The sequence below is a fragment of the Lampris incognitus genome, chromosome 18 (assembly GCF_029633865.1).
Source record: "Lampris incognitus isolate fLamInc1 chromosome 18, fLamInc1.hap2, whole genome shotgun sequence".
In the NCBI taxonomy this organism is placed as follows: Eukaryota; Metazoa; Chordata; class Actinopteri; order Lampriformes; family Lampridae; genus Lampris; species Lampris incognitus.
The window spans coordinates 30,051,018-30,079,011 of NC_079228.1; the positions used below are offsets into that span (position 1 = coordinate 30,051,018).

At 44.5% G+C, this 27,994-nt stretch overlaps 1 protein-coding gene across 4 annotated transcripts; it reads right to left on the bottom strand.

Annotated features, from left to right (window-relative positions):
- Positions 1–31: 31 nt before the first annotated feature.
- Positions 32–27,432, bottom strand: lypla2 (lysophospholipase 2). Of its 4 annotated transcripts, XM_056297902.1 has the most exons (11): positions 24,909–24,946; positions 24,648–24,798; positions 22,313–22,405; positions 20,484–20,515; positions 19,503–19,568; positions 18,675–18,722; positions 18,395–18,465; positions 13,942–14,015; positions 13,638–13,739; positions 7,808–7,984; positions 32–2,631 (listed from the first exon to the last, which is right to left on the bottom strand). In XM_056297902.1, exons 3-11 carry the CDS (start codon positions 22,388–22,390, stop codon positions 2,581–2,583), a joined length of 699 nt encoding a protein of 232 aa, XP_056153877.1. In that variant the 5' UTR covers positions 22,391–22,405; positions 24,648–24,798; positions 24,909–24,946; the 3' UTR covers positions 32–2,580. The 4 variants fall into 4 exon arrangements, with proteins under 4 accessions (XP_056153877.1, XP_056153875.1, XP_056153876.1 ...); XM_056297900.1 differs by lacking the exons at positions 24,648–24,798; positions 24,909–24,946 and adding an exon at positions 27,388–27,432; XM_056297901.1 differs by lacking the exons at positions 24,648–24,798; positions 24,909–24,946 and adding an exon at positions 27,211–27,381.
- Between the last annotated feature and the right edge of the window lie 562 nt (positions 27,433–27,994).

Here is a 27,994-nt window from a genome sequence, read left to right on the forward strand (position 1 = left end):
ATGAAAGATGCACGACTCAGACATACTGTTATTTTCGTCATTTATTCCGCACACAGGTGTCTTGGAAATAATATACACGGAGAGACCAGCTGTCTCACCTCAACACTTATTCTTGAAGCTCTCCGTAATAAACAGACATAAAGGTTGAGATGACGACAGAGTGACGTAACACGCCAAAACACAAATTGGATTAGGAGAACGCTCCTAAGAGCTTCAACCAATAACAACATACGACAGGGGGGGGACGTACACGCCGCTGTCCGACGTAGTCACACAGACGGAAATGTTGGTATATTAAAAACACTTTTGAGTTGATAAAGAGGGGAGAAAGGAAATTGAAGGAAAAACAATACAAAGGATCACAACAAATTTATAAAGTACAGAGCACAGATAGGCAAGAAGTAGAAAGAAAAAGAAAGGTCGAAGCAGAGAGGAAAACAAAAACTTAACCGAGGAGGTAAGAGTAATCGAGACATTCATTGATTTGCAAAACAACAATCAAAACAGATGTCAGCTTCCTCCTGTCCATTGCTTCTTTGTTTTTTAATTTATGTTTCAGAACTGTAATACAGAATTAAGTAATCATGAAAAGAAAAAAAAACATTCACACGAGGAAAATAAGAACACCTGATATATATATATATAGAATATATATATATAGTATATATATATATAGTGTGTATATACATATACATATATACTATATATATACTTCTCTTTTTTTTTAGCACACAAGACTCCTTGGAGTTATATTCTTATGTCCAAGCGTCACAAGTTGTTCAGGATTAATTCTTCTGTTTTAAAAATCACCCTTCGGTTAAATGTGGGAACAGCTTTTTGCCATAGCCCTCCCAGTATATAGCCATGAGGTGAGTTACAACAGTGCTGGATTTTACATTAAGTCTGACCTTCCATGTTCTATCTGAGGGTTGCCAAAGGAGGGAGCTCATGTCTTAAAACAGAGGGAATGAATGGTCCGTGTGGCATGGAAAGCAAAAAAACGCTCTGATGATGTGACATAATCGAGTGATACACGAGTGAGCGGTGCAAATGATGATCGGATGACGATCAAGCGCAAATGGTGAAAAATAATCTGGGGACAGACATGATGGATTGTAAAGCGCTTTTTGCAAGTGCTCGCATACAAGAAGCTCCTCACTGAGATGAGATGGCATGCTGGATGGTGAGGGATGTTGAAAATGAGCCCTGTCATGTTGTTCTTGTGTGCAGTCTGAATGAGTCTGCAACCACCTGGAGTGAAACATCACTCATTGCCACCAGACAGAAAACCATACCAGTGAAGTTATTCGTGTCAATCACTACTATATATATATAAAAAAAAGAATCTCAATTGGAATACTTCAAGATACAGTAATACATGGTATATAATCAAAGGGCTTTTATGTATACCATTGTCAAAAAGCCAGCCTCCTCCACCCCCAACCCGACTCTGAGACCAAAATCATGAAATAACCTGCAAAATATTGAACAAGAACAAAATATGGTGCCAGAATTAACAAGCCATTGACTTCTTTTATTTCAGTCAGATTTTCTTTGTATGCTGGATATCTTAGACACAACTGAATAAGGACAAGTGGGCCCTGTGGACCTTAGCGAATTAATCAGGGGCATCCATGGGGTTAGGTACGAGGTAGCCATTGCCACCGAGACCCGGACCGTCCACGGACACACATCACACAGTTATGAGGGAGACGGTGTACAGTGTTGGCCGGGACCGGTTACTCCAGACAGAACCAGCAGGTCAGACCAGAGCTCTCCAGCACCACCTAAAACCCACTGCTCGCTCAAAGCGGACCCCCAAGTCTCGTCCGGCTCTGTATGCTCCATCACAGGGAATCCTCATTCATGACTACCAAAGCAGCAGCTGTACATAACACTTGAGGGTGGTTGGCCACAGACAGCACAAGGCCTGCGGTTAGCTTACCGACTGACTCGCTATTGTGGTTGTCAGTGTCACTGTTGTTCTCACACTGACTGGCACACACACGCGCACACGCACGCGCACACACACGCACACAGCACTGGGAGGAGCGGAGAAAGGTGGTGATGTGCAGGGAGGGGTGGGAGGTGATGTGTCAGGTGAGGACTGGAGAAACGGAGGGAACTAAGAACAAGAATAAGAAGCAGGAAAGGGGTGTATAACGTTTAAAAATGGAAGCGTTGAAATAAAGGTCGTGGAGAATGTGCTGTGTGAGCCAGTGTTGCCTCCCTCTGACAGATAAGACTTGTGAGACTATAAGCACTCGGTTGCATTTACGGATTAATGTGCGTGCAATAAAAATGTTTTTATGTGAATCATGTTGGTTTCGACTGTATGAGACGCATGGAATTAGTGTATACCTATGTATCAAATCATTATTTTGTGTGTGTGTGTGTGTGTGTGTGTGGGTATATATATATATATGTGTGTGGGTGTGTGTGTATGTGTGTGTTCATGCATATTGTGTTTATCAATTCGCAAGGGGGCGTGCTCATGGCTGTTTCCTGTGGGTGAATGGCAGGTCGTGGGGTGAGAGGTCAGTGTCGAGGGGCGGGGTTACAGTGGGGGATGAGGTGAGGTCAAATTCGGGGCAATTGCTTCTCAATGAATTCCTTTACAGCTGCCATTTCCTGCAAGAGAACAAGGGAGCTGTTAGTACATCATTTAAAAACCAAGCAATCAATATGTTTTGTACTGAAGACTTAATAAACTGCTTATCCTGTCTCACTCCTAGACCTAAGTAATACTGGATCCAAGACCCACACAAGACCCACACTGTTTATCCTGTCTCACTCCTAGACCCAAGTAATACTGACTCTAAGACCCACATTACACCTGGCACATGCATCTCAGGTGATAGGATTGAAATCTGATAATATTAAATGCATAAAATTAGAGGGGTAAATGAGATGAAACGAGGACGGACTTCTTTAAAAATGGTAAGGACTGCATGAGGAAATAACACACACCAGAATCTGAATTTTGTGTGGGAAAGCGTGACTGGATGTGTGATTGGATAAATGTGAACAATGGAGGCGTATGTGCCTGATGTAAATGCAACCCAGCTAAATAATTTCAAGACACAATCAGGTGCAAAATGCATGTTAATGCCCAGTACAAAGGGGGTCCGGGTTTCTAAACTAACTTAAAAGTTGATATGATGAGTGGTATACTTAAAAAGTAGGCATGGAGACACGTACTAATAATACCAGTACAACACGTTGTTCTGTCGCTCAACACTGAAGTTAGAGTCTTAATGCAGGCTCAGTAATCCAGGTAAGAAAATCAAAGAAGGTTGAATCAGTTCATCTGAATACAATGTTTATTGACAGATAGATTTCATCACTCATCTAGGTGACCTCTTCAGTCTAAACTGACTGCAGGTATCCCCACCCTTATAAACAACATAATGGCATAACGACCGAAACCAACGACCAGTTTTATATGCAAATATGGGTGTGACCATTAACTACAGTTTCAATGGCTATCTACATCTAGTTTTAATTACACAAAAACTAATTTTACTATTGATGCTTTGAAAGCCAAAGAGGAGCAGATCCAACAGAGACTCATGTCGCGTCTAGATGAGACAACGCTCCAACGTGTGACTGAGTTCATGGATAAGGCTAGTCTAGCTCAACATGAGAAGTCGAAATCCAGGCAGCAAAAGAAAATTCGACCTGTTTGCTGCATACCAGAGACATCGGCAGACAACGGACGGTGCCCTCAATGGCAGACAGAGAGAGACGGACGCCAGACACACGCCAGCGATGTGGATGAAGAATCTGTCCGACAGACAACTCGCCCAGGCAGAGAAAGGCATCCTTGCTAAGGGGCTGAATTTTGCTGTCACGCCGAGGGAAATCCCACTTGTGGAACTGATCAGAGCCACGGAATTTTTGATCCGTAAAAACCACATCGCGGACCCGGAAGTGGAGCAACTGCGGACGAAAGTTTCAACCTGTCTCAGCAATACAAAGACGCCGCCATCCAACATCAGTAGAGATGAGAGAAAAGCTCTCACGAATCACAGTAAGGACAAAAACATCATCATCCTTCCAGCGGACAAAGGCAGATGCACTATTTTATTACACCAGACAGACTATCATGAGAAAGTTATGATGTTACTTAGCGACATGAATACTTATGAGCCCCTGAAATGAGATCCAGGCAGTGGTGGTTACAAGAAAAAGGTGATAAGATTGTCTGAAGCTGTTAGAACAGGGAAAGCTATTGACAGAATTTTGTACCATAGATTATACCCAGGGGAAGCTACACCTAGTCTGTATGGTTTAACTACAGGATATGCCATTATGGCCTATTGTTTATATGATTAATTCAGTGACCTAGAACATCTCTAAATTTCTTACATCTATTCTCAACCCGTTGGTAGGCAGTTATGAACATCATTCTCAGAACAGTAAGGAGTTAATGGATAAGGTGAGGGACATCATTATGGAGGGGGGTGAAATAATGGTCGCTTATGATATTAAGTCTCTCTTCACGTGCGTTCCTGTTGAAGCAGTGGAGGTAGTCCGTATGAAATTACATGTATGAAACGACCCCACCCTTAGCAATACGACCATCCTTAACACTGACCAAGTGTGTCTGCTCCTGAAACTGTCTTCAGTCCACGTACTTCGCATACAGGGGGCAGTACTATAGGCAGAGGCATGGGTGTGCTATGGGCTCCCCTGTTTCACCTGTAATGACCAATTTAGAGGAGGAAGTGGAAAAGAGGGCTCTAATGCCCTATCCAGGGATACCACCTAGCCATTGGTTCAGATTTGTGGCCAACACCTGGGTTAAAATTAATTCTCAGGATGCACCACATTTCACCGACCATATTAACTATGTGGACAACCACATCAAGTTCAATGGAGGATGTGAAAAATTAGCCTTCTTAGACTGTGAAATTGCAATTGGTGATGGGGGGACATTTGATTGTTGATGTTTACTGTAAACCTACACATACTGATCAGTACTTAAGGTTTGACTCTCATCATCCACTGGAGCACAAACCAGGAGCCATCAGGATACCGTACCACCGAGCTGACAACGTCCCCACGGACACAGCGGCCGGGGAAGGGGAGAAATCCCACATTAAACAGGCCCTGGTTAAGTGTGGTTATCCTAAATAGGTGTTTGTCAAAGCCAGGAAGACGCCCAAACAGTGCACCAGCCGATCAAAGAGAGAAGGACAACAGCTGCCTAAGCATAAACCAGTGGTGATTCCGTATATGGCGGGAGTGTCAGAAAAGTTGAGACACGTATTTTCCAAACACCGCGTCTCAGTTGCTTTCAAACCACAAAACAACGCTGCGCCAGAAGTTGGTCCACCCCAAGGATTGGGTCCCCTGGCACAAACAGAGCAATTTAGTGTACGCTGTTAAGTGCCAGGAGGGTTGCCGTGACTTGTACATTGAGGTAACTAAACAAACGCTGGCCAAGAGAATGGCACAACACAGGAGAGCTAACACGTCAGGCCAGGACTCTGCAGTCTACACCCATCTACAGATGAGTGGCCATTCTCTCAGGGATGAGGATGTGCACATCCTTGATAGGGAGGAACACTGGTTTGAACGGGGAGTCAAAGAGGCCATATATGTTAAGAGGGAACGACCATTCCTAAACTGAGGGGTGGGGGGGGTGGGGGTGAGGGCTAAGATTGCAAACATTCCCAAATCCTCTGTGAATAGTACACATGGCCATTGAAACTATAGTTATTGGTCAAGCCTATATTTGCAAATAAAACTAATCGTTGGTTTCAGACGTTATGCAACTATATTTTTTATAAGGGTGGGGCTACCTGCAGTCAGTTTAGACTGAAGAGGTAACTTAGATGAGTGAAGAAACGTAGTATCTGTCAAAAAATGTTGTATCCAGATGAACTGATTCAACCTTCTTTGACTAAAGTTAGAGGTTTGATTCCTCATAATACTGAGGGGCATTCTCAGGAGCCAGATGATTCTCGCAAGTAGCTCCCATTGGTCTTTTTTTCTTCTTAGACCCCCCCCCTTTTCTCCCCAATTGTATCCGGCCAATTACCCTAGTTTTCTGAGCTGTCCTGGTCGCCGTTCCATCCCCCTCTGCTGATCCAGGCAGGGCTGCAGACTACCACATCTCCTCTGATACATGTGGAGTCACCAGCCATTTATTTTCACCTGACAGGAAGGAGTTTAGCCAGGGGGGCGTAGCCTGGGGAGGATCACGTTATTCCCCCCAAGTTTCCCCTCCCCTCGAACAGGCACTCTGATTGACCAGAGGAGGCGCAAGAGCAGCAACTAGGACACATACCCTCATCCGGCTTCCCACCCGCAGACAAGACCAATTGTGTCTGTAGAGATGCCCGACCAAGCTGGAGGTAACACGGGGATTCAATCCAATGATCCCTGTGTTGGTAGGCTATGGGATAGACTGTTACGCTACCCAGATGCCCTCCCAATGGTCTTTCATGAGAATCAGTCTGGCTTCCCTGCCATTGAGCACCATTTCAAAAAAGGCGGGCCCGTCCAAAAAGAAGATGGTCCAATCACACTTTTGAAGACTGGTCCACAGCAGCGACACAGCTAAGACGCCATGCAGCAGAATTGTAAACAACAATGGTGGCAGAAAAAACTCTTTAACCCTAAAATGTATAATGATTTCCATAACAGGTGATGCAAGCTAGCAAGGTGCGCACCGTGCCTGCCTCACGTGACCTGTTCCATGATGTGACTTCCTCAACACCACCAACTCTATCAAGGGCTGTGGTGGCAAACTTTGTCACATGGTGTGAGTGGAACCATCCGCAACTCAGCGTGACTAAGACAAAGGAGCTGGTTGTTGATCTGAAGAGGGACATGACACGAGTGACCCGTTTCTATCCAGGGGGTCAGTGTGGACCCTGTGGAATACTACAAGTACCTGGGGGTGTATATAGACAATAAACTGGACTGGGCTAAGAACACTGATGCCCTCTACAAGAAGGGACAGAGCCGTCTCTACTTTTTGAAGAGGCTGAGGTCCTTCAACATCTGCCAGACAATGCTTAGGATGTGGTATGAGTCTGTGGTGGCCAGTGCTCTCCTGTTTGCTGTTGTGTTTTGGTGAGGGTAGCGGATGCAAACAGCCTCAATAAACTGATCCGCAAGGCCAGTGACATTGTAGGGGTGGAGCTGGACTCTCTGGCAGTGGTTTCCGAGAGGAGGATGCTGTTGAAGTTATGTGCCATCATGGACAATGTCTCCCACCTACTCTATGACGTGCTGGTTGGGCACAGGAGCACTTTTAGTGATAAACTCATTCTGAAGAAATCACTACAGAGCGCCACAGGTCATTCCTGCCTGTGGCCATCAAATTTTACAACTCCTTCTTCAGAGTGTCAGACACTCTGAGTCAATAGTCATTAGACTGGCCCTTCGACTTATATTTACCCTGTCGGTGTTTGTTTGTTTCATGCTCCAGTAATACAGTATAGAGTGTTATATCCTGGAGCATGGTGCACATATGTTTATATATCTTATTCTTATTTCTATTTATTATTTCATCTTCTATTTCTATTTAATTCTGTTGTTTTTATTTCTATTTATTTCTATTTTCTTGTTATCTTGTAGCTTGTTAGTTTTTCTTTACTAGAGTGTGAGTGTCTGTAATAGGATCTAATTTGCCCTCGGGGATGAATAAAGTATTTCTGATTCTGATCTACTGCCACTGTTGTTCACTATTCTGCCGTGTGTCTATGTAGTAGTCTCGCTTGAGGTTGGCCATGCCCGTGAGGCTAATGGTGAGATGAACTGGACAACTAGGATCATGTCTGCATCTCACCTGAGAACAGGAGCTGTGGGGGAGCCCTGGGTAGGTTCTGAAGGTGATCTTCTGAGGGGTGACTATGGTCTTGAGCTTCTCTGCTGTCATGGCCCCAAACTGCACGGGGATCATGGGGTCCATCTCGCCGTGGCATTGCAGGATAGGCATGTCCTTATTCCCGCTGGCACTTGCCGCCTGTGGGTTATTAAGGCAGAAACAAAGACAAAGTTATTGGATGTATTTACAAAAGATGGGATCATGTTTAATTTCACTGGGTGTGCTTTCATAAACACAACACTCCAAGTTAATCTGAATGATTACACTTAGGGGTCGATTTGAGTGGGGATCCAAGTGGATGACCCCCCCGTAAAACAAATTGACAAGAACCAACCCTCTGTAAAAATGCCACCCCCTTATTTAGGTTAATGGCATTATGTGATAAATCTTAATCAAGCAACATTAGTATGGATAAAGAAATCTACTATCAATATTTAAATTCTATCCATATTAGAGATTTGCATGCCAGAAACATGTTTTTATAAGCTGTCAAATAGTTTTAAATACTCTCCTATGTAGTCCTATGTCTAAAGTTAAAAAGGTGACTGCGGTTTTTTTTGAAGCATCCTACTTTGCGTACTACCAGGGTGGTCCACCATCCCCCTTGAAAATGTATTACAAATAAACAACTGATGATACTGATGTTTAACCATGACCTTTATCAATCACGCATGTGAAATCAAAGCAAGACAAACAAATTCAGATAGAAAAGGTAGCAGACAGTTTGCAGACATCTGCCACTTCTGAACGCTCTCAGTAGATATTGAGTATAGTTTCCTATGAGTACGAAAGTCTTTTGGGGGAGCAGGCGTCAAACAATGCCAAAAACAACTCAGCTGTCCTGGCTCATGTGTTTTTGTAGCCACCCCTGATATTTACCCGCTATGTTACACCTCACGTGTGATTCACCTTTATGTCGTCACAGTTTGAATTAAGTAAAAGGATTTCCCATCAATCCAAGCTTAAATCCACTTATATGATAGACATGTTAGTTCATTAGAAGAGTAAAGGGACAAAAATGCTGTCTTGAGATTAGAAAAATAACTATGAACTTTATTTTTGCTGTTCGAGAACACTGATATATTCTGCGTCATTTGGAAGCCAGACATGACATGCTGTACTATTTTCAAACAAACTCACAGCTACTACGTCAAGACCTTTCTCTGTGACCTTTAAGGACATCTAGATAACCTGCTATTCCTTTGTTCAGTTTTGTTTTTACAGGGTTGAGGCAAGGGTGTTCAAATACTGAAAGGCGTTTATATAACTGCTGGTTTTGGTCCTCCACAGTGTCCAGTGTCCTGTCTCTGATAGGACTGCACTCATCTGGTAAAGATCGGATGATCAGCGTGTGTGGAAACATCAACAATAAATGATTCTATTCTACTCTAAATTCTATTAGAAACTTGTCAGTTTGACTGACCAACTAATGCAGTGCCGCTGATAAGGTTTTATTCCTGCTGTGTCTTATATATGTGCTGATAAAATGGGACGCTTTGGATAACAAAACAGCTTTTTTTGTTGTTGTTGATTTTTTCCACCTTTTTCTCCCCAATTGTACTCGGCAACCACACCATTCCTCCAAGCCGTGCCCCCTCTGCCAATCTAGGCAGGGCTGCAGACTACCACATGCCTGCTCTAACAAATGTGGAGTCACCAGCCGCTTTTTTTCATCTGACAGTGAGGAGTTTCACCAGGGGGACATAGCGCGTGGGAGAATCACGCCATTCCCCCCAGTTCCCCCTCCCCCCTGAACAGGCATCCCAACCGACCAGAGGAGGCGCTAGTGCAGCGACCAGGACACATACCCACACCCGGTCAACTGTGTCTGTAGGGATACCCGACTAGCCAGAGTAACATGGAGATTCAAACCGGCGATCCCCGAGTTGGTAGGCAATGGAATAGACTGCTACACTACCCAGATGCCCTGTTTTTTCTTCTTCTTCTTCTTCTTTTGGAGCCCCCCCCCCTTTTTTTCCTCCCCACTTGTATCCAGCTAATTACCCCATTCTTCTGAGCTGTTCCGGTCGCTGTTCCACCCCCTCTGCTGATCAGGGAGGGCTGCAGACTGACACATGTCTCCTCTGATACATTTGGAGTTGCCAGCTGCCTCTTTTCACCTGATAGTGAGGAGTTTCGCCAGGGGGACATAGCTAGGGATGCCAACTCGACTTCGTTGTATTCTGGGAGATTTTGTTTTTTTGTTGGGGGGGGGGTTCTGTGTGTTCGGCAGACCATAATTGTCACGACAACCTATAAATAGCCTCACCACGGTACAAGAGAACAAATCTAATCACAAAAATGTACCCCTCAACTCTTCCCCATTACACAGCCATGTGCAATGTCCACCCACAAGTGTCACACACACACACGCACGCACGCACGCACACACACACATGCATATACACACACACACACACACACACACACACACAACGGCCAATTGTCCCTCTCGCTATAACTATGGCGGCACAGCGTGCATTCAGCGGTAATGTCATCAACTTTTCGTACCCAGTTTTTGAAACCCTCTTCCTCGCACCACTTGTCTTGAAAATGGCAAAGATATTTCTTTTTCTGTGGTTCTGCCATGTCGATCGCGGTTCGGGTTAACGTTAATTGCAACTATAAAATGCTTTCTGTAGCGACAATACTAGCTAACGTTAGCTGTAGACTAGCAACGACATGAACGTCGTCAGCTAGCGTGTGTGGCAGCGTCACCCGGCGCCCTCACGTACACACTTGTGCACGATTGGTTTAAGTGTTTAAATATCACAGCACCAGTCTTCATAATAAGAGTCGCGCTCAGTAAACCCGTTGATATCAAGTTTAACACATTTTTAAATTTCAGATGGTCAAAAAATCTCCCGGATTGGATTTGCTGCTGTCCGGGAGACTGGGGCCAATTCCGGGAGACTCACGGCCAATCCGGGAGGGTTGGCAACCCTGGACATAGCACGTGGGAGTATCACGCTATTCCCCCCGTCCCCCTCCCCCCTGAACAGGTGCCCTTACCGACCAGAGGAGGTGCTAGTGCAGTGACCAGGACACATACCCACACATCTGGCTTCCCACCCGCAGACACGGCCAATTGTGTCTGTAGGGACACCCAACCAAGCTGGCGGTAACATGGGGATTTGAAAAAACGATCCCCGTGTTGGTAGGCAATGGAATAGACCGCTACACTACCTGGACGCCCCACTTCTTTTTTTTGGACCCCCTCCCCCCTTTTTTTCCCCTTCTCCCCACTTGTATCCAGCCAATTACCCCACTCTTCGGAGCTGTCCCAGTCGCTGCGCCACCCCCTCTGCTAATTCCGGGAGGGCTGCAGACTAACACATGTCTCCTCAGATACACGTGGAGTCACCAGCCACGTCTTTTCACCTGACAGTGAGGAGTTTCGCCAGGGGGACGTAGCATGTAGGAGGATCACGCTATTCCCCTCAGTTCCCCCTCCTCCCTGAACAGCTGGCCCGACCAACCAGAGAAGTTGCTAAGTGCAGCGACCAGGACACATACCCACATCCGGATTCCCACCCACAGATATGGCCAATTGTGTCTGTAGGGACGCCTGACCAAGCCAGATGTAACGTGGGATTTGAACTGGCGATCCCCGTGTTGGTAGGCAACGGAATAGACTGCTACGCCTCCCGGACGCCACAAAACAACATATCTTTAGAGAAAAACTCACTGGAACAGACATTTTGTACATTCTTCAAACACATATTCATCATATATAATCAAGGCTCAGTGTTTTCGGGTTTTACCGATTTTCACCAAAAAATACCTAGATTTTTTTTAAACGGAGCAGATCAGTTTAAACTGATTTTCACCCGGATTTTATGTTTCCACGGATCCAAAAGTTGTTCTTGTTCGTGTGAGGTTATGTAAGAGTGTCCTCTTGTGGCGAAATTCGGCATGCTGGATGGCTTTGAAAAATAAGAACCGAAAACGCTGAGCCTTGTATATAATCCAACTCATTTATCAGCTTGCAGCTTGACCATGTTGGGCAAGCAGATGGCAATACTTTACCATTTACTTCCTCTTTAAATTACAGACAGAGTCCAGATGAATATTTATGGTTAAAGGATTCCAAAGTGGTATTTTCTCAGCCTATACACTACCGTTCAAAAGTTTGGGATCACCCAAACAATTTTGTGTTTTCCATGAAAAGTCACACTTATTCACCACCATATGTTGTGAAATGAATAGAAAATAGAGTCAAGACATTGACAAGGTTAGAAATAATGATTTGTATTTGAAATAAGATTTTTTTTACATCAAACTTTGCTTTCGTCAAAGAATCCTCCATTTGCAGCAATTACAGCATTGCAGACCTTTGGCATTCTAGCTGTTAATTTGTTGAGGTAATCTGGAGAAATTGCACCCCACGCTTCCAGAAGCAGCTCCCACAAGTTGGATTGGTTGGATGGGCACTTCTTGCGTACCATACGGTCAAGCTGCTCCCACAACAACTCAATGGGGTTCAGATCTGGTGACTGCGCTGGCCACTCCATTACCGATAGAATACCAGCTGCCTGCTTCTGCTCTAAATAGTTCTTGCACAATTTGGAGGTGTGTTTAGGGTCATTGTCCTGTTGTAGGATGAAATTGGCTCCAATCAAGCGCTGTCCACTGGGTATGGCATGGCGTTGCAAAATGGAGTGATAGCCTTCCTTATTCAGAATCCCTTTTACCCTGTACAAATCTCCCACCTTACCAGCACCAAAGCAACCCCAGACCATCACATTACCTCCACCATGCTTAACAAATGGCGTCAGGCATTCTTCCAGCATCTTTTCATTTGTTCTGCGTCTCACAAACGTTCTTCTTTGTGATCCAAACACCTCAAACTTGGATTCATCCGTCCACAACACTTTTTTCCAGTCTTCCTCTGTCTAATGTCTGTGTTCTTTTGCCCATCTTAATCTTTTTCTTTTATCGGTCAGTCTCAGATATGGCTTTTTCTTTGCCACTCTGCCCTGAAGCCCAGAATCCCGCAGCCGCCTCTTCACTGTAGATGTTGACACTGGTGTTTTGCGGGTACTATTTAATGAAGATGCCAGTTGGGGACCTGTGAGGCGTCTGTTTCTCAAACTAGAGACTCTAATGTACTTATCTTCTTGCTCAGTTGTGCAACGCGGCCTCCCACTTCTTTTTCTACTCTGGTTAGAGCCTGTTTGTGCTGTCCTCTGAAGGGAGTAGTACACACCGGTGTAGGAAATCTTCAATTTCTTAGCAATTTCTCGCATGGAATAGCCTTCATTTCTAAGAACAAGAATAGACTGTCGAGTTTCAGATGAAAGTTCTCTTTTTCTGGCCATTTTGAGCGTTTAATTGACCCCACAAATGTGATGCTCCAGAAACTCAATCTGCTCAAAGGAAGGTCAGTTTTGTAGCTTCTGTACCGAGCTAAACTGTTTTCAGATGTGTGAACATGATTGCACAAGGGTTTTCTAATCATCAATTAGCCTTCTGAGCCAATGAGCAAACACATTGTACCATTAGAACACTGGAGTGATAGTTGCTTGAAATGGGCCTCTATACACCTATGTAGATATTGCACCAAAAACCAGACATTTGCAGCTAGAATAGTCATTTACCACATTAGCAATGTATAGAGTGTATTTCTTTAAAATTAAGACTAGTTTAAAGTTATCTTCATTGAAAAGTACAGTGCTTTTCCTTCAAAAATATGGACATTTCAATGTGATCCCAAACTTTTGAACGGTAGTGTACATCTGAGGTGAAAGAATTTTTTTTTCTTCCATCAGGTATAATTAAACACATGTACCTGTGGGAAACTCTTGTGAAGCGGTAGCCAGCAACTGAGAGCTACGACACCAGCCAACTGCTGCTGGTAGGTCAGGGCGGTATACAAAGACAAGGCCCCACCCTAGGAAAGAAAGAAGAATGAATGAAAGGAAGGAGAGAGAAAAATAAAAAAACAAACGAGGGAGAGAACGAGAGGAACAACATCAGGGAAAGAAAGAGAAAGGAAGGAAGAGAAAGAGAAACAAATACATTTTTAATTCAAGAAAATATCCATGTGAAAGAACTCCTGTTGTACATGGAAGACCGGAGAGTTCAATTCTCACCTGAGAGAAACCGCCGAGTATGATTCGGTTCGGAGGAATGCCATTCTTGGCCTCATGGTCAATTATGGCCTTGACTAGAGAACAGAAACAACATGACTTAAAACCGACTACAGATCAGAATTGCAAAATCAAACTTAGAGGCGGTCTACCAAGTACATTTGCATTCCCGTGGCATTTTAATTGGTTCAAATCAAACATGTTCGACGTAACATGACTTTATAAAAGTACACTATTTAGGTACAAGTAGGCAAAGGGGGTTGGAAGTAAACGTTCTCTTACATGCTGTGAGGAAAGAAAATCAAATACATTTGCAAATAGACCGTCTCTTCTAAATAGTATTCATAATGGTTATAGGTATTTCAAACTCCATGGGAACTTCTGTGCAGGGAAAATGCTCTGAAAGTAAAACATGTTGGATACACAGCAGAAAAAAAGGGGCCTCGTTCATCAAATACTTACAAATTTGCTTAAACACCCATGGAATTATTTAGCCCTCAACAGGCAAAAACAAAGCCTGATGCTTATTTGTAATTCCTTCCCTCTAACATCTATTGTCTACCTCTTGCAATGACCAATCACCCAGGCTTGCTAGGACATGTGTTAGCCAACTGGTGTCTAAATTCAGGAATTACCCAGGTTCTACACAGTCTCTGAGACAAACTCTGAGACAAACTTCAGGGCTAAAAAATCCCATGGGTGTGTAAGAACACGTTTGTACTTACGAATTATTGATGAATAAGGCCCATTCAATCCTCTAGCATTTACTAGTATCATAAAAAAATGGTTTGAAATGGGTAAACGGTCAGGTAAATTTAAATAAAGAATTCACAGTCAGATCAGGTCTGCCAGAGGTGAATGCTACTCTTAAAATGAAAGCAATGAATATAATTTTTACCGTATTTCATTCACATCACCTACATACAACCAACAATTCAGGTATGGGTTAAAGTTTTCAAAAATATAACACCAACCTTCTCTGTTCTCTTTCATTTCCAAAAAAAGAAAATGGGTTTAGCTCTCCGGGGCTATGAGTCAATAATGAACATGTTTTTCAATGAGCTCTTCCTGTCTTTCAATATGGAGTGATGAAAGGTCATTTGACGACTAGGTTGCTAAGCAACCGCTTCAAAGAACAGCATGGCGAGTTTTGATTTGGAAATATGAAAATACAAATGCAATACTTTGCAGTGTGACTGCTAAATGGTAGGGGCCAACCATCTTTAATATCCCCCTGCTATAGTGAACAGCCATTATACATCAGACGTCATCGACATTATCTAGTATTTTCTAGATTATAAATATATATTATATTATAAATATATATATATATATATCATAAATAAATACATTATAAATATTAAAATATATTTAATATTTGATAATTAGTATTATCTAGTATTAAAATATATAGAAAAATCTGTTGTTTTAATTCACATATATACACAGATGTAAAAAGCCGGCAAACCAAATTCCTGGCACGTAAACGGAGATAAAATGGTAAATGTACAGATTCTCATTCTCACAGGAGTCGACTTTCATTTGGCATAGAAAAATCGGGGATGAAGGGAAGGACATTTACAAAACAGACAACTCATTTTAAATGTCATGTTTGGAGGGATGTCATGTTTTGCACGCACGCACGCACGCACGCACGCACGCACGCACGCACGCACGCACGCACGCACGCACGCACGCACGCACGCACGCACGCACGCACGCACGCACGCACGCACGCACGCACGCACGCACGCACGCACGCACACACACACACACACACACACACACACACACACACACACACACACACACACACACACACACACACACACACACACACACACAGAGCGGTCGAGGATTTCCAATTCAGCTCATGACCCTTTCCTCCTTCAGTTTATCCTATCTCCGGAAAAACAGCCCGGAGACTGCTTCAGAACAGTGATTAATATGCTACATGGCACTGAGATTTAATCGACTAGATTAAGGATAAGCACTTTCAACAATAGATGAGAGGGTTGAGTGTGTCAGGCAACTTGGTTTATGCCGTCCTTAGAACAAACATACCGGTTTCTTTTTTCTTCCTTGAACTAGTTCCTGTTGTAAGCAGTCTGAGCTGTGATCATGTCGAGATCATGAGATATGGCTTTCTTCCCACATATCTCACTTTCCCTCTGGCTGTCTCTCTGACACGTCACCTCCTCCTACATCACATCCACTTGTTTTCCATACTCACTTACTGAGGCTGGGTGATACTGAAAAAATCAAATATCCCATGAGTTTTGACAGAATACCTCGATGTTGATGATGTGATGATATTTTCTGGTGCTTTAATAAGATATTTTACACACAATGAAAATGTTGAGAATTGATCATTGGTAATGTGGATGTGATGACCAAGCAGGTAGAGACGTTCTTTGTTCATTTCACTCAGCTAAAACAGCCAAATAAGGTCAGAAAGCTGTATCACTTTACTGTAATGCAGCCTTTAAGACCAGAAAATGACAACATCTAAAGTTATGCCACGATATTATGATAACCAAATCCCAGACGATATCCAGTCTCATATCATGACATTGACATTATATCGATTAATATTCTGATTCTGACTGGTAAATTAAAGCATACTGCGGTGGGTTATTTCTGAATAGCGGACCTTCAACAAGACTGTTGTCAAGCTGTGACCTCATCACCTTTCCTGCTCTGTTCCAAATTAACGCCGATCACAGAAGCCTTTGTAGGCCAATATCAGCAAGCTAAATATACAGACGAAAGCAGATCAAAATCATTTTAAATTATTATTTTTTGTACATTTATTTTCTTCTTAGGTTAAACCCTTGTAATAGGTGGGATCTTCCACTCCAAGATAATTCCTGACGTACTGCCCAGCTCTACCACATACTCCTTTTCAGACTCAAGGGAAGCCACCGAAGCCTCTCCCATCATTCACTGGGGCAGAGTCTGTCCATCACTGGGCCAACAAGGCAGCCGAGGCCCTCACACTCTTAGGTAAGTGTGTTATATGGGTGAGAAGGTCCCCGCTCAGCCTCAGCTACAGTGGAATAATCTATTCATTGCACCAATGTTTCAACAAAGCTGGCCGAGGGTATATCTTAACCCTGATACGGCACCAACTTTTTAAGCGCCTTGAAGCACTCTCTGTGATGAATATGAACGCGTTCTGCACAAAAAACATCACTTTATCATGGCGTAACAATAAAATCAGGCTTCTGAATAATATACTAAAAGATATAGGCTACACTTTTTTTTATTGGTTTAGACACCCAAGGATACTGTCAAACACCTGAAAAATATATTCAAATGGTCTCACAGCCTGATGAAAATATCCCTCTGTGTAGGCCTATACATGGTCAATACTCTCTATTGCCCTGACGACCGGCAAAGAAAATGTAGCGAATGTCCCATTTTTATGACTTCAAATTCATCCATTATCCAAACTGCTTATATCCTGCTCTCAGGGTCGCTGGAGCCTATCCCAGCAGTCATTGGGCAGCAGGCAGGGAGACATCCTAGACAGGCCACCAGGCCATCACAGGGCTGACGCACACACACACATTCACTCCTAGGGACAATTTAGTACGGCCAATTCACCTGACCTGCATGTCTTTGGACTGTGGGAGAACACCGGCGCACCTGGAGGAAACCCATGCAGATACAGGGAGAACATGCAAACTCCACACAGAGGACGACCCCCAAGGTTGGACTACCCCAGGGCTCGAACCAAGGACCTTCTTGCTGTGAGGCGACCGCGCTAACCACTGTGCAATCATGACGCCCACTGGCCTTCACATTGCTTTGTTTTAATTAAAGTTGGATTCCCCTGGTCTGTATCAGTTCTAAGTTAGCTGCTAGGCGCCAGCGGAGACGACCCGCCGAGGGGGGGGACCCCGCAAGGAGCAGGGGCCCACCTGGCAGGCGCTGTAGCTGAGGAGATCCACAAGAAGGGCCTGGCGTGTGTCCAGAGTCGCTGCCGCGGCACTGCCATACCCCAATCCCCTCCACTGGCCTGGCTTCAAATCTACCCACAAAAAAGTACAGAAACCATGAAGGATGCTTTTCAACTGACATTATAATCACCAACATGAGTGAGAAAATATGAACTGAATGTGAGCATGAATGACGTGCTGTTGTGATATGCTGTCAATAGGACAGTCTTCCATGGTTTATTTTGACTGTTTTCTGTAGGAATTGAAATGCTGGTGTCATGAGTAAATTTTTGTGTGTGCAGGAAGCCTCTTCTCTCTGGTATTTTACTCATGAGAGCAGGTGGGTGTTTTTGGTTTTTTTTCTTGCTCTCTGCAAAAATGCCACCCACGAAGCCACCACACTGCCTTCACCAAACACAATCTCCTCAGTAAGAGTTGAAGAGATAACATCATGAGAAGTGCCACTGAAAAAAGAAAAGAAAAAAAAGATCCGGGGGAAGAATTCAACTCACTGTTCTCTGCTGCCTTCTTGATTCCAGCCTCATCCTCTGGAGAGTCAGGGCTCAGGCCCATGAGGTCAAACCTGAACACACACACACACACACACACACACACACACACACACACACACACACACAAAAAGACACAAACATGCAGAGTACAATGTTCACACCAGCCAATACAAACAATTGGACTATTGTCAGTGATTATGTGAGGACACTGGTTCCCTGGATTACAATAGAATCCAGTGTGGGGCTGTGAAGTCGCTCCCCTTTCATCACACCAACTCACCACGACGGCATTGTCATCCTCATGTTAAGAGTGACAGGGATTTTGGGCCTGCGGACAAACGAGAGGAGTGTGAAAACATCAGCGTGGAGGAGAGATGAAACACCAACAGAGACGGTGGGGGGGGGGGGGCTGAGAGAGAGAGAAGGAGGGGGGGGGGGGTTGAGGGAGACCGAGAAAGAAAATTAATGAATGAAAGAGAGAAAAGAGAAGTGTGGGAGAGAGAGAGAGAGAGAGAGAGAGAGAGCGAGAGAAGAGACTAAGGAATGGTGTGAGAGCGAGAAAACAGGCATCACAAGACCCACATTTCACCTTCCAGTAGCAGGCACATGAACATGAGAAGCATTGTGGGAAATCACCATCAGCCAAATGCAGCAAAATCATGTTATTTCCTCTACCAGCTAACCAAACCACCATTTGTCAGCTGATACCTATTCAAAATAAGTAATCTGCTTAAAATATCTTGCAAGTATTTCTAGATGATTGGGCGCTTTGATACGCTCAAGCATGTGGAGACTCTCAGAGCAAATTTAAGCACTTTTTGTTTTACTTTCTATGAATATTGTGTTCATGGAAACATGTCCTTTAAGTGACACATTCCATCAAGTAAAATTCCTGATATGTGAAAATATGTCTAAAACTCGAACGTTGGAAAAGAAAAAATGAATTTGATGTGTTCGTTTTGTAATCCACCAGTCACTCTCACTCAAATGAACGAATAAATAAATTGATAAATGAAAACACTCCACTTGACAGGCTTTGGAGTAGTGGCGTGCAGACACAGAGAGATGATGGCGTGTGACAGATAGACAGATCAGAGGGAAGACTTACGCGTTGGGACAGATGTACTTGACATGCGGCAGCCGGATCGCTGTCATGGCGTCTGCCCAGCCATGCCTAACAGACAAAAGATGGAAAGAGAGATTTTATGTCTCACATTCAGTTCATCCATAAAGATTGCAGAAATCTATACCAAACCCACCCACATACTCTCACACACGCATACACACTAACTTGGTATCATCCATCCATCCATTATCCAAGCCGCTAATCCCAATTGGGGTCACGGGATGCTGAAGTCTATCCCAGCAGTCATTGGGCGGCAGGTGGGGAGACACCCTGGATAGGCTGCCAGTCCATTACAGGGCTGACACATTCACACCTAGGGACAATTTAGTATGGCCGATTCACCTGACCTACATGTCTTTGGACCGTGGGAGGAAACCGGAGCACCCAGAGGAAACCCACGCAGACACGGGGAGAACATGTGAACTCCACACAGAGGATGACCCCCAAGGTTGGACAACCCCGGGGTTCGAACCCAGGAACTTCTTGCTGTGAGGCGACTGCGCTAACCACTGTACCATCGTGCCACGCCTAACTTGGTATCATATACCGTACAACTTCCCGCAAAGCACCATGGGATATAGACACAAGGACAACCCATGCTAACGTGTGTCAGCATGGTATCATGGTTTTTGGTGATTCGACCCCTGACAAAGATTTGGAACATGGTCCGGTATTTCTATATCAGAAATGTTGATTTTCACATCTCATTAGTTACTGCATGACCCTCTTTAAGTCATGTCACGACCTCCCCAGGGATCCTGACACCAGGTTGGAAACCACCTGTTTAAAGCACGTTAAAGAAAAACTTCTGGCAAATGGCATTCATTAGACAGCCTCGATCATCTAAATAGTTAACACCTAAACGTTTTGTGTCACAACAGCGCCAAAGCAAATATCAGACAAAGAACAGACACTTAAAATTCAAGACAAGGAAAAAATACGTCAAAAAAAAAAAAGGCTTACCCCGTGTCTCCCAACCCATGGAGGAAGATCACCTATAATGCAGACATGAAGGAACAGTTACTATTTCCCAATCTAGAAAAATGGTTCATGTCAGTCTTCATTTTATGATAAACCTTATTTATACCCAGCAGGAGAATTGTATTGCAAAACGGTGAGCAGGCTGAACAATGCAGCTGTAATTTTTGTTTGGGGGGGGGGGGATTTTTGCCCCCTTTTTCTCCCCAATTGTATCCAGCCAATTAATTACCCCACTCTTCCGAGCCGTCTCGGTCACTGCTCCACCCCCTATGCCGATCCAGGGAGGGCTGCAGACTACCACATGCCTCCTCCGATACAAGTGGTGTCACCAGCCGCTTCTTTTCACCTGACAGTGAGGAGTTTTGCCAGAGGGACGTAGCACGTGGGAGGATCATGCTATTCCCCCCAGTTCCCCCTCCCCCCTGAACAGGCGCCCCGACCGACCAGAGGAGGCGCTAGTGCAGCGACCAGGAAAACACCCACATCCGGCTTCCCACCCGCAGACATGGCCAACTCTGTCTGTAGCGACGCCCAAACAAGCCGGAGGTAACACGGGGATTCAAATCAGTGAGCCCTGTGTTAGTAGGCAACAGAGTAGACCACCACGCCACCCGAACGCCCTCAGCTGCAATTTTAACTCAAATCACACAAATACTGTGGATGCTATACACAGTCTAGTGTAGGCAGGAAACCCTTCAATAGGAGCATACATCGTTCCTCTCTCCGAGTAAGATGTCGACACTGCAGTGACAGTTAGACATCCGTTTTTTTCCACATTTGCCGCTCATACATAATCATTTATCAAAAGAACGTGGGAAAGGACTTCTGAGGTTGGGGGTTTCTTAAGGGTTGGGGGTTGCTTAAGGATAATTCGAAACAGCTGAATGAATTGGCTTTTCAAGGGATCATATCTGTGACAGGAACCTCCCTGTTGTTCCACAGTACATTAATTTCAGACTGTGATTTAAATGACAACAGAAAAAACACGGGTTGATGGGGATTGCTGGCCAGAAAAACAAACACCCCTTGGAAATGGAAGAAATATGCATCCAAAAAAAGTAAAACATCTCTGAATCTGGTGCCAGTTTATCACACTGCCTTGCTAGTGTACAGCATGTACCCAATGGTAGACATGCCCGCTTTAGTGCCAATCTGCTGCAGCTGCCAAGAGAAGCTGCTGCCTGACAATTCTCTACGCACGTCTCTCCTGACGGCGAAGCCTTGAAAGGGAACAACAACAACGGTTTTAAAAAGCAGGAGGTATAATCCCGTTCGGCTTTGAAATCAAAGGTGAAAACATCTCTACCGAGAGCGAACGGTATATTTTTGTTCTACGGCGTTTGAGCCGACGTGAGATCTGCACCAGAAACCAGCGGCGGTGAGTTGCGATGCCCATGTTTAACAAACGTCAGCTCTGCACTTGATAGAGCTCGATAAAAGCTGTATTTAATTCCCCCTCTCATCTGCACAAAGTGCCCTGCTTTTTGCACGTCAAGTGTAGCTAGGGCATGCTTTTTACCAGGATAATCAGGATGTTGATTCTTTTCTTTTTTTCACAGAAAAAAAAAAGAGATTTGTGCAGTGAAAATGTGTTTTAGATGGATGAAACTTATCCCAGCAGTCTCTAAGCAAGCCTGCCACCAACCGGCTGGCTTTGTGTGTCTAGAGAGGCTGTACCTTAATGGTCACAGGTTCAATGCCCACCACAGCACATCCTGTTGAAATTACCCTGGAGGAGATAGTGACCTTGGCCCCCGGCCCATTCAGACATTGTGCGAACACCAGCTAAAACAAGAAACAGTCCAACTCACCGCTGCGGTCTCCTTCTCCGCCCCGGACACCGTCACAGCCTCGGCTAGCAGCGGCACAGACATGTTGTTGCCACACATACACTGTAAAGGGTGCTGGAAACGAGAAAGACGACGTTAAAGGTACAATCCTTGATTCACATGCAATGTAGAGGTTCGTTCCGCTACCAAAACACAAAACACAGGAATGGTACTTGCGATCGCCCCGAAATTGATTGACAGGTAACTGAATACAAAGACTAACACTGAACAACAACTTAATCTGAGTTTCTATTGTTTTCTGATGCTGTAAAAGGTTTGTTTACATCAGTAATGGTTGTAAACATTGCAGTAAAACAGGCCCAATTTTCAATTCCCACCGTTTGAAATGGACACAAAATGCTTATTTTCAGTCTATAAACTCTATAAACTCTTCAGTTACGTGTGCAAATATGTGAATGTCTAAACTGAACAATCATCTTCAAATACTATGAAAAAAAAACCCTGTTCAAATCATTTTCCTGCATCTTCAGTCAGGCACCTCTCTGATGGTTGTTGTCTGGTGATAAAACAAAAGGGCTGGTATTGATTCTATTAAAAAGATTATGTTTAATATCTGTGTGATCGAATATACCTCAATTTTATACAGTCAAATAAAAACACATATTGGGCCTAAAAGTTTACCAACAACACAAATATTCCTCGTTTTCCAATTAGTAATTTCTTGACACACTGGGAAATTCTATGCTGGGGTCAGTTTTCAGGCATCACAAAATATAAAAAATTATGGACTTTTTCATCAAATGTTGGAGGTTTTTACAGGTTTATTTGGATTTACACAGAGAAAATCTACAAAAAGATTCAATCTCTTTCATTTGATTGTAAAATAGCTCCACACTGCAGGTTTTCTTCGACTTTTTTTTCCAAAAATGTATCTGGTTCAGTCTGATGTATGCTAATAGTGGCTGGGCCACAGTTAACAACATGAGGGTCAACTAAGCCATTTCTCCCAGTTGATTAAGATTATTTTCATCTCATCTCATCTCATTATCAGCCACTTCTCCGGGGTCAGGTCGCGGTGGCAGCAAGCTAAGTAGGGCAGTCCAGACATCCCTCTCCCCAGCAACACCCTCCAGCTCCTCCTGGGGGATCCCAAGGCGTTCCCAGGCCAGATTGGACATGTAGTCCCTCCAGCAAGTTCTGGGTCTACCCCGGGGTCTCCTCCCAGTTGGAGGTGCCCAGAAAACCTCCAAAGGAAGGCGCCCAGGGGGCATCGTAATCAGATGCCCGAACCACCTCCACTGGCTCGTTTCTACGCGAAGAAGCAGCGGCTCTACTCTGAGCTCCTTCCGGATGTCCGAGCTCCTCACCCTATCTCTACGGCTGAGCCCAGACACCCTACGGAGGAAACTCATTTCAGGCGCATGTATCCGCGATCTCACCCTTTTGGTCACTACCCAAAGCTCATGACCGTAGATGAGGGTTGGAACGAAGATTGACTGGTAAATTGAAAGCTTTGCCTTCCGGCTCACCTCCCCCTTCACCACAACGGTCCAGTGCAATGTCCGCATTACTACTGATGCTGCACCAATCCGCCTGTCAATCTCCCACTCCATCCTACCCTCACTCGTGAACAAGACCCTGAGATACTTGAACTCCCTCACTTGAGGCAACAACTCATCCCTAAACCGGAAGGAGCAATCCACCATTTTCTGGTAGAGAACCATGGCCTCTACTGCCACAATAGAAATATTATATGCTGAAACATAGCATTTGCAGCGCACTTCCATACATTGTGAACAATTAATTGTTAAACTTTACAAGTCCGGGAAATGATCAGACTTGTTTTACATACATTAAGAAAATGTTGAACCTGCACAGAAACCAGATGACTACCCATACAGCCGTTCCAATGACAAACGCTTGGAAATCAACCCTAACGAAGAATTTTAAAAGACTTTTTCATTCAGCAGAGATAGCCTAAAATCTCATCTCTGATGTCAGAGATGAATCAGAGCCACCGACAGTAAAGGGGAAACGCTGTAGTTTTAACAAGATGATGAGAGAACAAACAAGAGACATGTTTTCTATGCATTCACATCACGAGTTTCTTTCTGCTACCGTGAACCGGTCATACCGCCTCCTTAGACTCCACTGACAGACATTACCTGGTACTTCTACTGATTTCTACACACAACGTTAGTTAAATGTTAATATACAGAGCACAGCAAATTTAAATATTAAACGTAAATTTAAAAAAAAAATCTGAGTTATGTCTACAGTAAGAGAATACATCAAGTCAAATTCCAGGAATGTCAAAACGTTCTTGGCAAACAAAACAAACCGATTCAGAATTTACCTTTAAATAAACTGAGAAAAGAGCAAACTATACAGCAGAGAAGGTTGTTTACGAGATGACGAGAGTCCAAGTGTGTGTATGTCTGGGACAGCCACAAAGCAGAATCGCCTATCTCCAAAGCTCATCCTATGGCGGGCTCCTGTGAGGGAAACTGAACATCCCGAACAAACAGCGGCGTTTAAACTGCTTATCAAGGGCTTAATTCAACATATGAGACGAGCACCAGCAGTGCCCTGCAAAGTTCAAGTTAAGGTTGCAGACCTGAATGCGTGGGCCTTCCAGGCATTACCGACATCAACGAGAGGGTCTGTTTCACGGTCATAACACAGGATGCTTATCAGTACAAGCTATTCGGGCCAGGACACCACGTGGCCCTGCCAACTTTAGTACAGACTGGGACAATATTAGTGGACATACTGCAGTTTATCGACGCCGCCTAACACAAAGACAGAGTTGAGTCACGAAAGATTAAAGGCAGAGAGGGAGGGAGGGTTATGTAGTTAACAGGCCATGAGACTCATTAACTAAATTTAAAGTACTCCCCTCCACTACATTCAGGTTATTAACCTAAATACCTGCCAGCTAACTGTGTTTCCATCAGACAACCTGTCCGCTGCATGGGGAGTCAGTCAGCCGCCAGGAACAGCATAGGACTGGGATATCGTTTTACAGTAAACATTGGTGGCGAGAGCCTTTTTGCCAACATTTCTGATGATATCCTGAAGGACGGCTAGGTCAGACGCTGTTTGGCCTGATTGGTAAATAAGCGATGAGGAGACAGGGAAGTGACCGAGAGGGAAAAAAGAAAGAAAGAAGGGAAACACTGGTTAATGTGTAAGCGTCAGGGCACAATTATCATCCCAGTCTGGTCAAAATTCAACCGCCATTATGGCTGGGCGGGGAATTAATACCAGCCAAGCACAGATAAACTTTTCAAAGGAGAACAAAAAGAAACTTGATGATGATGTGGGAAAGTTGAAGATGGGAGAGAAAATGGAGGAGGAAGAAGAGAGCAGAGCTGGGTTTTGGAAAAAAGACTCTAATCAGCACCACGCCAAGTTTTAATGTCACTGGCAATTGTCTGGTCTTAAGGAGAGAAAAAAAAACGAAAATAAAAAGTATGGGCATTTTTCAATGACATTGTTTTCTAGAGGTTTCTGGGCACTTGTATTTGTAAAATCAACCCTCGCCATGAAGAAAAGGGCATGTACATAGAACCGTACAGATGATGATTATTTGCATGTACAAGGTAACACATGCTTTCTAAATAAGGCATAACCTTTATAACGTGTCTTCCCAGCTATGCCCAGGCCTTTTGAGGGACAAACAGTGAGAGACGGAAAAAATGAAAGTGACAGCAGGAAAGTCCATGAGTTTTAACAGGAGGCCTTTCAGAAGTGGCTCGGGTGAGAGCACGTGTGCGTCTAGTTTAGCGAGAGAGAAAAAATGCCCAAAGGAGTAAAATGGCCTTTGCCAAAGACACAGCGGTGTAATTTAATCAGCGAGTCGAGGCCATCGCTTTAAAGCAGCCTGTAACTGCATTGAGCAGACACACGCATCCCCTGCCTGCCCCGCTTCACCTGCCGAGTCCATGCAGCAACAGGCCACGGTGCTTAACACCGCCCGTCCAGCTGCGCGTTCGTTTCCCAACATGCCGGTCGCCGGCGACGGCAAACCGCTCAGGCGCAAATCCGCCGCCTTCAACCTTCACATATAAAAATGTACCGCAAACAAGGACGCCGCCGCCGCCTGGGAGCGGATGCAGTTTAGAGAACATCACGAGTCACCAACCGGCATGACTCGAATTAAATAAACGGACCGCGGTCAACTGAGGCTCCTTTGACGTCAAACGGGGGGAAATGCAGCGCAGACCGCGGCGGCGTATGTACGTCTCATCTTTTCGCGTTACGGACGAACGATCCGCTGTGAGCGGTGCACGCGCCGCTACAGACGGCCGCGCTACAACGGGGGGATATGCGGCAACCCCCCCCCCCCACTCTCTCTCCAACCCCCAGTGACACTTATTATAATGAAAACAATATCTATAAAGTATCAGCTAACCTGCTGCTGCCGACGGAGGAAAACTCAAGTTTAAATGCGCCGCTGAGATGCGATCAACTCGCTTCCGCAAACTACGGGGCGGCAAATAAGCAAACGACCTTTCTGAGTAATGATCACGTAAAGCAGTCACATCTGTAACTTCAATAGGGGAAGGGGTAATTTGGGGGATTTGGGGGGGGGGTTGTGTAGAAAGGCAGTGGTTGGTGAGTAAAGCGCTTTGCTTTTCCACCAGTGATGGCATGCAAGCAGGGGAAGAAAGGATAAAGCCAAAAGCCTTCACTGCCCCCATAAAGTGGATTGCTGGACTGTCTGCCATTCGCACCGCATCCTCGCACCGCCCGGCTTAATCCCGTTTAGCCCCGCGCGCGCGCGCGCGTATATACACACACACACACACACACACACACACACACACACACACACACACACACATACATACACACACAATAAACAATGCTAGCAGTGCTGGCTGGCTAACCGCACACAATTGATTGTCTCTTGCCTCCCCGCTCCCCCGTCTCTCTCCGTCTGCCTCCGACTCAAGATCCGCTTCAGCTTTGAACGCGGATTTAAAAAGACACTCCAGCCCGCCGAGCTGCGGAGGCCAGAACGAACTCGGTTCGGCCGGACTAACCGGTTAAAACGGAACCGCGGCCCGCTAACAGATTCATACACTCACCCCTCGCTGTCCCACTTCACAACGGAACTTCCGCTACTAGCGAACACGCAGGGGCGGAGATCTGGACCCCATGACGTCATCCAAAAGGGCCGCACCCCTTTTTCCTTTTTTTCAAATATCCTTTCCCCCAAACGCTTCATCCAAAATTAGACGTAAAACGACACATTTCATAAAGAATATTTGGTTGGGGAAAGCCAAAAAAGACTGACGATTGGCAAACATCACGTTTTCCAATGTGATCTACTTGGATTTTAATGTACAGGCTATGGCAATAAATTTCCTCAACTTGGTCAATAAACAATCTATTACAAAAGCCAAACAATACGTTTCTAAGCAAAGAAGTTTGGCGTTGTCAGTTGTCTAGAAATGTCTTTCTAAAACCGTCTACTGTGCACAATAACAAAATCAAGGATGCACCCTTTCTCTCACTCTGATGTGGGAGCAAGGGATTTTTTTAACTGCATGATTTATAACTATGACAAAAGTGCCATAAAATCAAAATTTGCTCCATTGATATTTATATATCAGATTATTGTAATTTTTTTAAATTTGAAAAAAGTTCAATTTAGGTTATAAAAACATACAGAATATGTTGCATTAATCATTT